This window comes from Labeo rohita, chromosome 15 (assembly GCF_022985175.1).
Source record: "Labeo rohita strain BAU-BD-2019 chromosome 15, IGBB_LRoh.1.0, whole genome shotgun sequence".
Lineage (NCBI taxonomy): Eukaryota > Metazoa > Chordata > Actinopteri > Cypriniformes > Cyprinidae > Labeo > Labeo rohita.
This window is the reverse complement of record NC_066883.1, coordinates 23,916,257-23,932,392: the sequence shown is the minus strand read 5'-3', so window position 1 is coordinate 23,932,392 and position 16,136 is coordinate 23,916,257. Positions and strand designations below refer to the sequence as shown.

Sequence of the window (16,136 nt, the reverse complement as noted above, 5' to 3'; positions counted from 1 at the left end):
CTCAATTTGGAGATTTTGGCATGTGCCTGCGGATGACCCAAGTAATGGTGGAGTCTGGCACTGGCTTGTTTGTCTGGCATATAAGAAAGCAATATAAAAGCCCTCTATCCAATAACAGTCTATATTAATATCAGCATCGGCAGTGCTGACTTGTCATCTCCTCCTCATTTATGCACTGTTTTTCTTGCGCAGCGTGTTTACTCATATTCGGTGGCTCACATGCACTGTCAGCAGTGAGTTTATTTAGCTCGGCAAACTATACAGTAGCAGTTTATAACCTAAGTCTTCACAGATCCACGATTCTACACACCTGAGTTTGATGTTTGACCCCAAGGTCTCTCAATATTTACATCTATGAAGAGGTAGGTCTAAGAGCTATATGAGGTAAAGATCAATGAAAGTTGAAATGTAACTGCCTGCTCAGAGGCTGCCAACCCCTACAGCAGAGAATTTTCCCATTGCCTATTTGTGTGTTTCTTTCCCGAATCAGGGCTGGATCCACTGAAGATTTGCACGGTAAGCACCCAGTTTTGTTTATTCTCATACGTTGTCATTGTAAATAATTGTTTGAAATAGATTAGATATTGTGTTAAAATATAAAAGTTGAGTTTGTTGCCAGCTGTTTTAGTTAGTAAATATGTACACTTCACCTTCGATTTGTGTGTTTGAAGTACAATTCCTAGTAATCGCAAATAATTCCCACAAGAATGTTTTAAAAATACATATTTAACAAAGAATATTTTATGTCCACAACAATACTGATTAGTATTAATGCAGTAACATTTCCGTAAATACATTGTTGTTTTAAAAACAATGTATTTTTTAATTTTCCTGCTATCTGAATTTATTTAACCTGTAGTTTTAAACTAATTTGAAATGCTCAAACCTGGAATTATGCAACGGCTGACAGACCTTTAGCCATGTGAAGCATTTATTGATTATTTGACTGCAAATTTTGTTCAATTTGTATGTTTAAAAAAACAATCTACCTTAAAATGGAGCTGTTAAACAGACCATGTATTTATGGTTTATTGCCAGTAGCTGGAATATGGATTTCTGTACAAGACCTACAGGAATTATTTTTTTCTAGATGGTTTCTATCATCAACTAATAAATGTGACCCTGGAACACAAAACCAGGGAGTTTTTGTGGCAATAGCCACAAATCATGGCAAAAATCATTAGGATATTAAGTAAAAGTCATGTTCCATGAAGATATTTTGTAAATTTCCTACCGTAAATATATCAAAACTTAATTTCTGATTAGTAACATGCACGACTTCAAAGATGATTTTCTCAATACTTTGATTTTTTTGCACCCTCAGATTCCAGATTTTCAAACTGTTGTATCTTAGGCAAATATTGTCCTATTACATATCATATACATCAATGGAAAACACATTTATTCTCATTTCTCTTATTTCTCATTTCTCATTTGCTCCAGGGTCACAGATATTGATTAAAATTGTGTGTGAAGGTTCTTTTCTTCTTTTTCTGATCATTGTGATTTGATAAAGGGCTCCCGTAATGTTTTATCAAATAATAATATGTTAATAAGTATGGATAATATGAGTACTTATGTACAAATGACCAGTGATCCATGCCAAATTCTGTATAAATTGTGCTGTTCTTTGTTTGTAGACTAACTTCTAGAACATGAACTTGTGTTTTCTGGCATTCCTCCTCCTTTGTTACGCCAAGCAAGGCTGGACGGTAAAGCACTCAATTGATCTTATGTTTATTTTTTCCAAACGATTTTATTCTGTGTTTTCTTAATGATTTTATTGTATTATTGCATCGCCATAAATTGTTCCGTGTCACTACAGGAAGATGCAACTGAACCAGAGGATGGATCTGATCCTGTAATTCCTCTCATCCCACTGATGCCTAGTAAACCCATATCAGTAAGTACCCACAGTGTTACATCCTTGAAGGACTTTTGACTTGTTTGTTTAGACTTTTGACACTTGCCTTGTCCCTTTCAGGATTTGAAGGGCACTCTTGACCCCATCATAACAGAAGCACTCACAGTTTCTCCAGATGGCCTGGAAGCAGATCCTTCAACTCCGGCTCCTGAACAGAAAGAGGGCTCCTCTGAGGAGGACCTTGATTCACTTTGCGATGGGGACATGACCAGCCAACAAATTAAGCGGACATTAGGCAACGGCATTCTGAAGCTTGGCCTTTGGTTCCTGGAAAACTTGAAGCCTAGTCCAGAGCAGCCTAATGTCATCATTTCCCCTCTTAGCTTGTCCGTAGCACTCTCACAGCTAGCACTGGGTAAATTACAATGAAAAAAACAGAATCCATTTTTTTGCATCCATTTAGCTTTCAAATTTAGTGCTGTTATATATATCTCAGTAAGACAATCTTGTTGTTTATCTAAATATTAGGAGCAACTAATGAGACAGAAGAGCTGCTTCTACACCACCTGCATGCGGACGCACTGCCTTGCTACCACACTGCCCTCAGCAGCCTCCTGCGCAACTTCCGCAAAAGGAGCCTGTCTATTGCCAGCCGCATCTATCTGAAAACTGGTGAGAGTCACACATATACCACAAAAGCGCAATGTATTTTCATGCAGGACGACGCGGTGGTGATGTGTATATATGGGCCATTTTACAGAATTGGTGCAAGTCAGAGTTGGAAGCAAGTGTTTTTTCCCACAAATTTTGTATGTATGCAAGTTGTATAATATAATATATATAATAGGTAGACATTTCTAGTAATTGTGCAGTTAATTTCATATTGTATTTTCAGAATGTTTTGGAATATCTGTCCTCTCCCAAATTTTTGTCACTACTGAAACACAGTAATGTATCATGTAATAAGAACCTATTAAGGTATTGCTATCTTTCTTGTAAATATATATAATATGACGTGTGTGACCCTGGACCACAAAACCAGTCTTAAGTTGCACAAGTATATGTAGCAATAGCCAAAAATACATTGTATGGTTTAAAATGATAGATTTTTCTTTTATGCCAAAAATCCTTAGGATATTAAAGATCATGTTCCATTAAGATTTTTTGTACATTTCCTACTGTAAATATATCAACTTAATTTTTGATTAGTGATATGCATGGCTAATAATTTCATTTGGACAACTTTAAAGACGATTTTCTGAATATTTAGATTTTTTTGCACCCTCAGATTCTAGGTTTTTAAATAGTTGTATCTTGCCCACATATTGCCCTATCCTAACAAACCACACATTAATGGAAAGCTTATTTCCAGCTTTCAGATGGTGTATAAATCTCAGTTTCCAAAAATTGACCCTTATGACTGGTTTTGTGGTCCAGGGTATATATATAGGTTTCGGGGTAAATCAATAACAGTTACGATTTTAAAAATATTTCAAGTGTAATTTATAAGATTTGTTGTATTTTGAATCCAATTTTTCTTTGTAAAAGGCAAAAAGTCGATCATACTGATTTCAAAGTTAAGGATTCATTTGTTTGAATATACATTGAAACAAAAAATATCATAACATCTTAGTTGATAATTCAGTATCCTTTATTTTTGACAAAACATCCCATGTTTCGGTAGTGTCAGTAATGTTTTGGTAGCAATCAAATCACATTACAGAATTTTAACTTACATAACTAAAACATTACTAAAACATACTAAAAATGTGCATAACTGTACTAAAATTTTGTTTATTTCCCCCAAATATGAGGATTATGTGTTCTGTTTTGTTACAACCAAAACAATGACATGTTTCGGTTGTGACTGTTTCGGTAGTGACAATTTTACTTTTGAACCTAGCTCAAAGTAAAAACTAAATGTTATAAAAAAAAACTACCAAAAAAGTTTTTAATTACAGAAAAAAAAGTTGTTTGGTAGTGACATTCCTTAAAGTTACACACAGATTTTCTGATTTTTGAACACATTTACCTCAAAATGATGGACCTATCTACTCACACTTTGTAGCTATAAGAGAGAGGGATGCATAAATATTTCCTGATCTCAAATGTAAGGATGTAGTTAAAATCAGTCTCAGCCAATAGACTAAAATATACACCGTTTCGGTAGTGACATGAAAATGCAGGACACATTTTTAAAATGAAGTTTCATAATTTACAAAGAAAATATATATATATATATTTTTAAAGTTAACTTAAAAAAAGATATTTTTAAAAACAACAATGGAATAAAATGCAAGAATTATTTTAATATCATTTTTATAAGTTGAAATTTAGGGGTTCAGGACAGCCACCTCCCTATTGAAAGTAGCCAATAAATTATGACTTTATATATATTTAGCTTACTGATATTTTAAATATTATTGTGGGTTTCAATGTGAATGCTTAAATGCTTTTTAATCTGTTTTTTGGTTGCGGGACAGCAGTTTATTTATATGTGTGTGTTATTTGAATTATTTTTCATTTTGGTTGATATTTGAGGGACAATTTATTACTGTACTACGCAAAGCTCTGAATGCTTTCTTTTTTTCTTAGGGTTTAAAGCGAAACAGGACTTTGTGGAAGACTCTCAGAAACTGTATGACTCCGAGCCGGCCACTTTGACTGATGTTAATGACGTCAATGAATGGGTTAAGAAAGCCACAAATGGGCACATCTCAGAGTTTTTGTCAAGTCTGCCTCTCAGCGCTGTGATGATGCTCATCAATGCTATGCACTACAAAGGTCAGAACAAACACCTGTTACCAGCAAGTATTTCACAAGTATTACCTCAGCGAGTCACATTACAGGTTTTATATTACTCAGATCTGTTGCATTATTGTTCCCTTGTTATTTCACAAGTGCAAATCAATAAAGGACCACATAAGTCTAATTACAAGTTAAGAAAACAAGTCTAATGTTCTCTCTGACAGGAGAGTGGCTCACTCGCTTTGACCCTCACTTCACCTCCACTGAGCTCTTTTACATAGATGAAAACCAGATTGTTAATGTGGATATGATGCTTGGGCCAAAGTATCCTCTCAGCGTTTTCACCCACCATGAACTGGATGCCCAGGTTACTGCATTTATGATTCTACTTTATAAATAGCACTGATTAAATCTCTATCTCTGATCTACTGAACTTTATTCCTCACAACTTGATCCCTATAGGTTGCTCGATTCCCATTTAAAGGTGACAAGAGTCTACTAGTAATATTGCCAACGTCTGGACATGTGAATGTATCAGCTGTTGCAGCTAAGCTCAACATCTCAGATCTTTACCGTCGGCTTCCACGAGAAAGAAACATGCAGGTCAAACTCCCAAAATTCAAACTTGACTTCAACCAGGACCTCCAAGAAGCCATGACAAACATGGGTAAGATGTATAATCACCTTGGATTCAAAATCAACTTAATATTTCTTAATTATTTATGTTAACAAATGTATTTCTACTCCATCTAATCCAGGTCTAGGGATGCTGTTTAGTCACCCGAAGTTGGACCGCATCTCTGAAGGCCGCTTGTTTTTGTCCAGTGTACAGCATATGTCCAGTGTTGAGATAAACGAAGAGGGCGCAGAGGCAGCGGCGGCAACAAGTGTGGTCATCTCACGTTCCAACCCTTCGTTTACCGTCAACCAGCCGTTTTTCTTTGCCCTAATGGATGACTTGAGTCAAACGCCATTCTTCTTGGGAGTCATTTCCAACCCAAACCCTGGAGCATCCACTGTGGTCACAAACCCTGGCAATTCGGATAAAATTAATGACAAGCCACACTCTTTTGATCCTCCTCCGAAGTAGATTGTTTTCATACATTTAGCAGAATGAGTCCATAAGTGATCGTTGACTGCGTAGTTGGTCCCCGCTGGGAGGAAAATTAAGGACATATATACTAATATAACATTAATTTTAGCAGATAATTTGAAATTTTCCCCCATATGTAAATTAATGTTGTTCTAAATATATGCTAATCTTTGTTAAAAAGTCATGATTTGCTTGTTTGTTTGTTTGTTTTTTAATTAAAGAAATTTGACCGGAAATTCCAAGTGTCTCATACGTTTTTCTTTTTCTTTTAGTTTAGTGAAATGGGGCCTTCTTTCAGATCCATTATAACAGTCTGCAGCACTACTAACAGAGAATGATTTGCACAATATTTTATGTTACAAACATGTACACTACCAGTCAAAAGTTTTTGAACAGTAAGATTTTAAAGAAATCTTTTTTTGCTCACCAAGCCTGCATTTATTTGATCCAGAGTACAGCAAAAACAGTAACATTCTGAAATATTTTTACTATTTTAAATATCAGTTTTCTAGTTGAATATATTCTAAAATGTAATTTATTCCTGTGATTTCTCCAGTCACATGATCCTTTTGAAATCCCTCTAATATTCTGATTTACTGCTCAAAAAAACATTTATTATTATTATGTTGAAAACAGTTGAGTAGATTTTTTTTTTTTTTAGAAATTTTTTGTAACATTATAAATGTCTTTATCATTACTTTTGATCAATTTAAAGCATCTTTGCTAAATAAAAGTATTAATTTCTATAATTTCTTCCCCTGCTGAATGCTGATCTTTGGATCTTTCTATTCATCAAAGAATCCTGGAAAAATGTACTCACCTTATTAGAATATTCTAATAAACTTACTTTATTAGAATAATTTCTGAAGGATCATGTGACACTGAAGACTGGAGTAATGATGCAAATTAGCTTTGATCACAAGCATACATTACATTTTAAAATATATTTAAATAGAAAAGAGTTATTTTAAATAGTAAAAATATTAAACAGTTTTCTGGCTTGGTGAGCAGAAGAGACTTTAAAAACCTTACTGTTCAAAAACTTTTGACTGGTATGTATTTCAGATTATTATTTTTTTTTAAATGAATAAATACTGGTCGAAATGTACAGCACATAATTAAATAATCTATCAATCAAATAAACTTTGATGTATATAACATTACAGAACACAAAACATAGAGTAACAAGTTATATTAACAGAAAACTAGGGTGTATGAAATTAAAAATTAAAAACCGCTTCAACAGAACAAACATGAGTCAGATTAAACGGTCTCCAAACCAAAGAAAGTGTATCAGAAGCGAGAATGAGACTAGTCCTAGTCCAAAAAAAGTGTCATATATTTATTTTGAAGTTCAGCGGAAGTGGTTTTGTAACGGGAAGCGTGTCATCGTGCGTCGCAGTTTCGCGCGTTTGGAGTGAGTTGGCGCGAGGAGACGGAAATTGTTGAATGCTAGAGACGGTTGTTGTCTAGTGTCATTATAAGGTTTAATCTTCGGTTCGCAATATTTTTTTGAGAAAATATGACTGTTCGGTTGTCAGAGGGGGCAATTGAGGTAAGAATAAGGCGGTAGCGTTATTTCAACCTTTGCAAACATGAGTTCGCTAAGTGCGTTAGCCAGCAAGTTTTCATCCTGCAGGTTTGGCACTATGACAGTAAAACAAAATCAAATCATTATTACTGCCTTTAATGTTTCATCAAGATATTTTTCCACGATTGCACGTTTTAACTGTAACGAGGTTAAATGGAATTAATAAAATTTTACTATGCTAACTTTATGCTAACACATTACAGTACAAATACAAAGTCTGTTTATGTTGCCACTAAAAGTAAACTATATACATGCATTAGCTGATTTGAATAGTGTATACGTTAAAATATTAAGATGAGCATATATAAGAAAGTCAGAGTCATTGTAGATATAAAATGGATTATATCTTTTGTTTTCTTTACGGTGGTTTGAATGTGGGTGAATTAAGGAAGATGACTTTACTAATTGTTAATTTGATCTATATGGTAATGAAAGTTTTGTATTCTGAAATGATTGTGTACCTTTTGTTTTCAGTCCCTGACAAAAGGAGTTGAAGTCAGCAACCCTGTTCTGCAGTGTGTGGTAATTGTCAGATTTCTTGTTTACAAGTTAATGAACTTATTTTATTTGTTTCTACATTTTATATAATAGGGATGATCATGTCAAGACATATATTGCAGACATTAATGCCATAATCAGATTTAGTGCGTTCAAAGGGGAATAAAATGTTCATTTTGATATTTATATTTGAAAGTCATTATTTGTAACATTTCATTAGGAATAAACTGAAACTGTTGGTGTATCAGATTGTTTTACCTCTCATTTTTCAATAATTGTATCAGTAATTTTTCTTAATAATTAGTTAATGTTTTGTTTATTTACACTTCTTGAAGTTTAGTTGTTTTGTTATTTGGTTATAGCATCAGAACATTTATTTTCATGCTTGTCGACTTATCTTTTTCAGAACATTCGCAAGATTGATGGGGGAAATGGGCTGTCCCGTTTCCGTCTCATGATGAGTGATGGGCTGCACACTATGTCCTGTAAGTTTGATCAGTTTTCAGATGGTTTTAATGTAATTAGATGTCTGTCCTTTAAATCGATTACAATTTTCATGTCCAGAATGTTGTTTTGGACTTCTTGTTGTTGTTTGTTTACATGTGGGACTTTGTTTGGATAGTAATCAGCACCAAAACCATATTTTTCTGCAATATTTTTGTTAGGTACCCATGTAAATGTCCATGTTAGGTGCTTATGTGTTTAAAGGTCTGTGTTTGGACATGGAGGTTCTTCAAAGTTAGGGATGTGTGATGTTCATGTTCATTAGCCATTAAGATATAATATTGTCACATCATTGGAATGCAAATCCCAGCTATTGTATAAAAATGCAAATAACCTGACACCATGTGTTCTTTAATATATTTTTTTGTCCATTTTCCCCCTTGCATCCAGCATTCATGCTCTCCACACAGCTCAATCCAATGGCTGAGCAAAACCAGTTGGCTGCTAACTGCGTGTGTATGCTGAAAAGGAGCGTCACTAATGTTCTGAAAGATGGACGGTAAGCTTATTGTTAGGATGTTTGTAAGAAGTCTCTTATACTCATAATTTCTGCATTTATTTAATCAAAAAAAAAAAAACAGTAATCATAAATATTATAAAACATTTGATCTGGTGCTCAAGAAACATTTTGTATCAGTTATCAGTGTTGAAAACAGTTGAGCTTCTTAATTTTTTTGTGGAAACTTTGATACATTTTTTTTCACGATACTTTGTTGAATAGAAAGTTTAAAAAAAAACGTGAAACAGAAACGTATGTTAAATTTTAATTGTCTTTACTGTTGCTTTTGATCAGTTTAATGCATCCCTGCTGAATGAAAGTATTAATTTCTTCAAAACAAAATCTTCCTGATCTCAAACCATTGAGCAGTAGCATATGTTTATTAATGCATTTTATCAAGCTTTTGTGTTTGATGTTGTACACAGACGTGTGGTAGTTATACTGGACTTGGAAGTGATGAAGTCTGCTGACCAGATGGCAGGAAAAATTGGAGACCCAACTCCTTATGTGGAGGGTGAGAGTACATTTGACGTGCCAAATTTATGGAAACGTAATAGTTATGCTCACATGTTTAATTTTCCTGCCATGTCTGTTTTTTTGTAGGCCAGTCAAAGCCACAACAGAATACAGCTCCAGCTCCAAATATGCGTGCATTACAGCCTCAGAATGGAAGTGATGGTATGGAAATAAACTTAAAGTATTTAAGTTTTTAGTATTCAGGGCTTCAATGCTAAAGATTATTTTCTACTGGCCTGGTCTGGCCAGTGGTTAAAATTTTAACTTGCCCTACCACAAAAAAAACAAAACAATAGTTGCCGTTATCATTGTTTTTGACTCATGTTATCTTTTATTTTAATAAATAAGCTTATATGACAGCAAAATTTTACATACCAATTAAATTATACAATTCTCAATTCCAATTTCGATGTCACAGCAAAACCTACTAGCTTAACAAATATAAAGTTCAAACATTATTTGTTTGTTCAAAAATGAAAAGATGAAAAGAATTGATAAACCTTTCTTAAAACAGTCATTTCCCCTCAGGGATACATTAATATAAACCCGTTTCAATATTTTGGATAATATTTCCAATATTTCGCCCATTGTGAACTGTGATCTTGCTCTGCCTTGCTTTGTGTTTGTCTTCAGTGTCTCTGGCCTCTGTTAACGGATGTTTAAAGAGTTCGTAATATTTCCACACATGACATTTTGAAAAAATATTGCATGCAGTTTGTGTGCAAGCCCGGAACAGAGATCGGTTGAAATATGTCCGGTCGATCGGCTTGAAACTTCAAATGAACAAGACTTAAATGCATGAGCAAATGATAAACTTTAGTGACAGTGGCAGGAGTGACAGATTCGTCAACTGTCCCGAGCATCTTTCACGCTGGCCCCGAGCCATTGGGCACTCCTTATTGTTGAGCCCTGGTATTGCCGAATTGATTGTATTTTAGATTACATTACATGATTACTACAATATAACAAATATATTTGTTGAAAATCTGTCACATTTTCAAGATACTCATAGTTTCTTTAAGTGCTGAGATAGCTGTGATATAGACAAAATGCTATTGGATAATTAAAAAAGGGGGCGTGACTGCTGGATATATCCCGCCCTGTCTTCCCGCTTCAGTTGAAATGACGTCAACACATAAAATAACACTGCCTGTTTCAAAGCACTTCAGTGGACATTTAAATGTTGAAGTGATCGTAACTATGGTAACTGATTTGAAAACTAACCACTGACCAGCGGTTGTTAGAATGAACTGCTGAATGAACTATTAAACCAAACAGCTTTTTTTCGCTTTACTCTTTGCACTGTCTGTTGGAAATGGTTTAAACCTGACATGCTGGACTGTAGAAACAGTATGAAGTAGAACAACAGTAGAAAAGGTAGGAATCCCATTGCAGCCGGTGTGGTTTCTGTTCATGTGCCAATGAATGTCCGTATATAATCATATCCTCTGACATATTGTGCATTTAAATATTTTCTGTAATAATATGATATTTTAGCACTGCTTGTTGTGCTTTTTAAGGCAAGCATGACTATTTATATCATGGCTAATAATAGACAGTTGCTTGTACTTCTTGCAAGGTGTTCCATCATACCCATAGCCACATAAGTATTAAATGTGCAGTGCCCGGTTGCATAAAGAGCCTAAAGTTTTTCCCTTGAGTATGAAACTTAAGGCATGATTTCCCCTTACCTAAGGGGATGATTTAAGGGTGTTGCATAATCCCTTAAACGCTTCCCTTACTAAAGGGAAACCGTTAAGTGTTTTATGACAGCGACTCAAGGTTTGCCGTTAAAAAATCTGTTGTTGCTATGGACACGTTATTTGTTAATGCAGATAGCGGTGTAAGTTTCCACAGAAAACAATATAACATGGATAAGGAGAACAAAAAAGAAAACCAAATATGAACGAGAAGGACCAAGCGAGATGAAAACTCAAATAATTCACTCAAAAAAAAAAATCTGAAAAATCATTACCTCACCCCCATAAGACTTTTGTTCATCTTTGGACAACAGATAAACATCTCTCACAATTTCCGTCCATGTATTTTTTAGGGACTAGTGTGAATAAATCTATATTTAAATGCAAAGAGACAAGGGAGTTTATGCATGACCTTAAATTTTATTCCCATCCGAAACGAGGCGACGTGAACATTATGAAGCGCTAAACACACTCATACTGTGTATGTTTCGTTCATACTCGAAGCCGGAGGGTGCTCTTGTGCTGAAAGTCCAATCCAGACTCATAGAAGTATGTTATGATGGAATACAGCAGTAATGCTGCAGCTAAGCTGAAATGTAAACACAATAAACACACGATTGCGACAATATACGGTTTATGTGTGTTTTTTCAAGTCATCTCCAGGTAATATGTAGGAAAATACAGGAATAAAATATAGATATAAATTTGTTTTTGTGTGTGAGTCAAAAATAGTGAGTCAGTGATTTAATTTCCCATTTATAAAGACAGTCACTTGCTTTATTTCTGAATGAATCTGAATGTTTTTAATTAATTATTGAAGTCTGAAAAAATGTCACGGGAATGTGCAGGGAGACCTCAGATACAAAAACGTGGACTTGTTAGGAAATATTTAGTTAATGATATTATTTCGTGGTGACTTCACTTGTTATGATGTCTTGAGCAATCCGGGTTTATATATTAGTAGTTGTAGCCATTGCAGCGTGGGTGTCGTCTCAGCTATCACTGCGGGAGAATGTGTTGGCGTGGACGCAAATCGTCTACTCTGGGTGTAGTTGAGCCTGATTGTAGTTTTAGCTGTTAGCAACAGGTGTAAATATTTAGCGTAAAGTTGGACGTTGCAAAGCCCAACGTAGGGCTTACTCCCAGCCTTTTTCATCTAGCTGCTGCAACCGGCCCCTGATGTGTAACTTGTTGTGTGCTGTCAGATGTGAATGTCAAATTCTATTTGTTGAGGAGGGATAAATAAATATAGTTCTGTAGTGGAAACACCTTGCATTTTGATGATGTGAGAATTCATCATCTGCTTTTTTTAACACAGTTTTTTTTTTCCAAGATCAGAATACAGTCTTCATTTCATTCCCTCTAACATGCAGATACACATTTTTATCAAAAAGCATTTGGAGGTGTTTTAATGATGTATTTTGAGCACAGAGTCTAATCTTCTTTGACATTTTTAACTTCGCAAGCTGTATTCGACAGCCGTTTTAATTCACACTTTCAAGATTATCACATAATATTGTTTCAAAGGTGTTGTTTCATTACAGTCAGTCATTACTTCAACATTTTGCTCTAGGTGTCTGTGATTATGTCTACCCTATTTTAGATCTTTGCAGTGATGTGTGGTTTTCTCTTCTACTCTCATTAGGTTCAATGAACAGACCTTCTGCTCCAAGCTTCGGGAAAAAGCTAATGGCTGCCCCCAACACTCCTGGAGGCAGCTCTAAAGTCGTGCCCATTGCCAGCCTCAATCCATACCAGTCAAAGTCAGTCTAAATCTCACATCTACACCCCTGAATATTTTTCTTTCCAATCCAGTTGACATATCATGTCACATTGTGTTGGGCATAATTCATAAGAGTGTGTTTTCTTCTTCAGATGGACAATTAGAGCCAGAGTCACCAACAAAAGCTCCATCCGCACTTGGAGTAACTCAAGAGGGGATGGGAAGCTCTTTTCCATGGAGCTTGTGGATGAAAGCGTAAGCATTCATCAGCAGTGATCAGAATAGAAACTTGTAAGTGTATTAATATGCAATAACATCTTGCTTTATTAATTATAGGGGGGAGATCAGAGCAACCGGATTTAATAACGAGGTGGACAAATTCTACTCCCTCATCGAGCAGGGAAAAGTAAGGCCTACTTTCTTTCGTACAGTTATGTTTTTTTTTCATTTAATATGGTGTGGAAGTAGGGCTAATTTGACCCGATTCGTCCCTCTTGTTGTTCTCAGGTGTACTACATCTCAAAAGGCACCCTGAAGATTGCCAACAAACAATTCTCTTCGCTTAAGAATGACTACGAGATGACTCTAAACGGTGAGACGAACATCATCCCTTGCGAGGACAGCCATGACGTCCCCATGGTGCAGTGCGACTTTGTTTCCATTGCTGACCTGGAGTCCCGAGAGAAAGACACCATCGTAGGTGAGCGTCTTCCCCCGGCCTGTGCGATTGGCATCATCAATAACCAGCGTTTTAATAATTAACTGCTATGGAGACAGTGGCGCGGCTCAGCGTAACAAATGTGTTGAGACCCAGGAGGTTGTGGTAATTATAACGTTGATGATGAACGCAATATTAATAATGCTTATGACAGTAATGGCCTGTGGCGTAGATTGACTTTGTGTCCCTGTCGGGTTCTAGCAGAACCAGAGGAAAAAGATGCTGTCACTGGTAGAATGAAGAGTCAATAAGCATGCCTCTAATTATGGTAATGGCAGTCGGAGCACGCTGAGGTGCAGCAGGCGTATTTCTTATCCGAGATTTGAGTCAGGTGCTGGCAGTGATTTGTGAAACGCTCCTAATGGCAGCTAAATGATTCATAACGGCGTCTGATATGAGCGGATTAAGATGGCGCGCTGTAATGGAGCGTTGACGGGTGTTGTGGAATTACATTCTGGATGAGTGGTATAGCCATCCCAAACCTATTTACCGTTGGTAAATTGGGTGGAGTAGCAGTGTTGTAAACCCGTGTGGCGTGTGTGTTTGCAGATGTGATTGGAGTGTGTAAAAACACAGAGGATATGACGCGCATCATGACCAAGAACAGTCGTGAGGTTTCAAAGAGGAACATCCAACTGATGGACATGTCCGGCAGAGTCATCCAGCTCACCATGTGGGGAAATGATGTATGTATCAATCAATCTTAATTCATTTAACTATCCATTATTATTTTTCTGTGGACCACGTCTTTGCATAAAGTAGGGCCCTATGAATAGAATGATATTTATTTTTTTCTGAAGTTCTGCCCCCCCCCCCAATTCCATTTTTGATTTTTCTGGATTCTTTCTGGAGACTTTGTTTTAAGGATTTAATTTAAAAATATGAATCAAAAAGCATATCTAATTAATCAAAATCATGAAATGTGCGCGATTTAACAGCAATTTTTTAAAAGTTGAACAATTACATTTTTAAGGCCCTATAGAAAGCGTTTTTATTTTATTTATTTTTAATTAAATTCTGTTTTATTTTTACGAATTTCCATTTATTTTCTGGATTCCATTTTTAAATTGTAATAATCAAAAACATCTGTAATTAAATTATTTTATTAAAAAATATATATATTTATTTATTTTAAATAATTTATCTGGTAAATATTTTTTTAAGAAAGTAATGTTTTAATAATCATTTTATTGTTAGTAGTAGTATTATCATTACATTTCTCTTAGGTTAAACCAAACTTTTATTTTTAGGGGTTGCTGTGAAGACCTGTAAGTTTGTTTGTGTATGATATGATAGTTTTTCTTAAAAGAAACGTTAAAAACCGTATGTGTGCAGTAAACGAAACTGTGTGTCTGCGCCATTCATTCACACAGAGACATGTAGAACATGATTAATTAACAGGATTAATTTTTTTAAATACTATTTTTACAGCTTAATATTCACAGACACTAGTCCATATCACGTGTTAATTTAAGTGTACTGACCTACTTTTGATTTATTCATCCAAAATTTAGCAAATTCCGTGTTATACACTAATTTCTGTTTTTATGACTGAATTTTGCAATTCCGTTCGTGTTTTCCACATCGCAGAAATCATAGGACCCTAATAAAGACTCAGTATTTTAAAATAGATATTATATTACAAATCATCCTTCAGAAATCATTCTAATATGCAGATTTTGTGTGCATATAAGAAACATTGTATGCCTTCGAATAGCAAGTTCAGAAGAACAGCGCTTATTTGAAATGGAAATCTTTAGTCTTTACTGTCACTTTTATTAATTTAATGCATGCTTGGTGAATAAAATTGTTCATTTCTTTCTTTCAATAAATAAATGATTGACCCCACACATTTGAACAGTAGTGTAATTACAGCGGACTGGAATCCTCATGCAAACAGTGACATCCAGTCCTAAACACTCTGATCTAGCACCAGATGATGTTTTTGTCAAGCACTGGGAGAAACTTCCCTTTCCCATTACAGCTGCCAGATGTCTGCTTGCGTTTGGCGTGTCAGCCATTTTCATCTAATCATGATTTGCCATAAAAAACCAAATGCATTAAAACCGCAATTAGTTGAAAAATACTTACAGATCCTTTGCACTGCTGCTTGCAAGAAAAATGTCACACTGCATGTGCAGTTGTTCAGGCTTAACTATTTCTCTTTCCTTCTCTCACTCTTCAGGCAGAGACGTTTGATGGCAGCGGGCAGCCTATCTTGGCCATTAAGGGAGCGAGATTGTCTGACTTTGGTGGGCGTTCTCTCTCCACTCTCTACAGCAGCACGGTCATGATCAACCCCGACATTCCCGAGGCATACAAACTGCGGGGATGGTGAGTGATTTTTCCCTCTCTCTCGAATCATGCAATACAGACAATACACGCTGCATCTGTTGTTAAGTGTTTGTCCTAGACGAGACAGATGCGTTCTGATGCGCTCCTGTTTTTATTTCTCCACTTGTGAGAATTGGGACGAGCAGAGAGCAGACACTAAAATGCACACTCTAGAACTCCGAGAGGGTGAGCATGCTCATGCCTTTGATATCGAGATTAGCTCTATCAGCGGCGCTCTGGTGGGCTTTGCATTCAGGCTGATATAGGAATGCAAATCATGGCTAATCCCCTGCCAAGATGTTCAGTTTCCCCTGGTGGACTCGTGTGACTTGGTTCCTTTGAGAACAG

At 35.7% G+C, this 16,136-nt stretch overlaps 2 protein-coding genes across 2 annotated transcripts in view; both read left to right on the top strand.

The window, feature by feature from the left end:
* Positions 1-158: 158 nt before the first annotated feature.
* Positions 159-5,941, top strand: serpinf2b (serpin peptidase inhibitor, clade F (alpha-2 antiplasmin, pigment epithelium derived factor), member 2b). Its single transcript, XM_051129145.1, has 10 exons — positions 159-362; positions 491-516; positions 1,641-1,712; positions 1,826-1,903; positions 1,985-2,279; positions 2,393-2,536; positions 4,460-4,648; positions 4,837-4,979; positions 5,075-5,279; positions 5,371-5,941. Exons 3-10 carry the CDS (start codon positions 1,656-1,658, stop codon positions 5,700-5,702), a joined length of 1,443 nt encoding a protein of 480 aa, XP_050985102.1. The 5' UTR covers positions 159-362; positions 491-516; positions 1,641-1,655; the 3' UTR covers positions 5,703-5,941.
* Positions 5,942-7,091: 1,150 nt separating this feature from the next.
* rpa1 (replication protein A1) overlaps positions 7,092-16,136 on the top strand; it is a 29,535-nt gene continuing 20,490 nt past the window's right edge. Inside the window, exons 1-12 of the mRNA XM_051129853.1 lie at positions 7,092-7,260; positions 7,771-7,818; positions 8,201-8,279; positions 8,689-8,797; positions 9,223-9,311; positions 9,401-9,475; positions 12,659-12,776; positions 12,889-12,992; positions 13,075-13,142; positions 13,244-13,436; positions 14,004-14,140; positions 15,640-15,788. Coding sequence (XP_050985810.1) covers positions 7,228-7,260; positions 7,771-7,818; positions 8,201-8,279; positions 8,689-8,797; positions 9,223-9,311; positions 9,401-9,475; positions 12,659-12,776; positions 12,889-12,992; positions 13,075-13,142; positions 13,244-13,436; positions 14,004-14,140; positions 15,640-15,788 — 1,202 coding nt within the window. The 5' untranslated portion in view covers positions 7,092-7,227. The remainder of the gene's footprint in view (positions 7,261-7,770; positions 7,819-8,200; positions 8,280-8,688; positions 8,798-9,222; positions 9,312-9,400; positions 9,476-12,658; positions 12,777-12,888; positions 12,993-13,074; positions 13,143-13,243; positions 13,437-14,003; positions 14,141-15,639; positions 15,789-16,136) is intronic.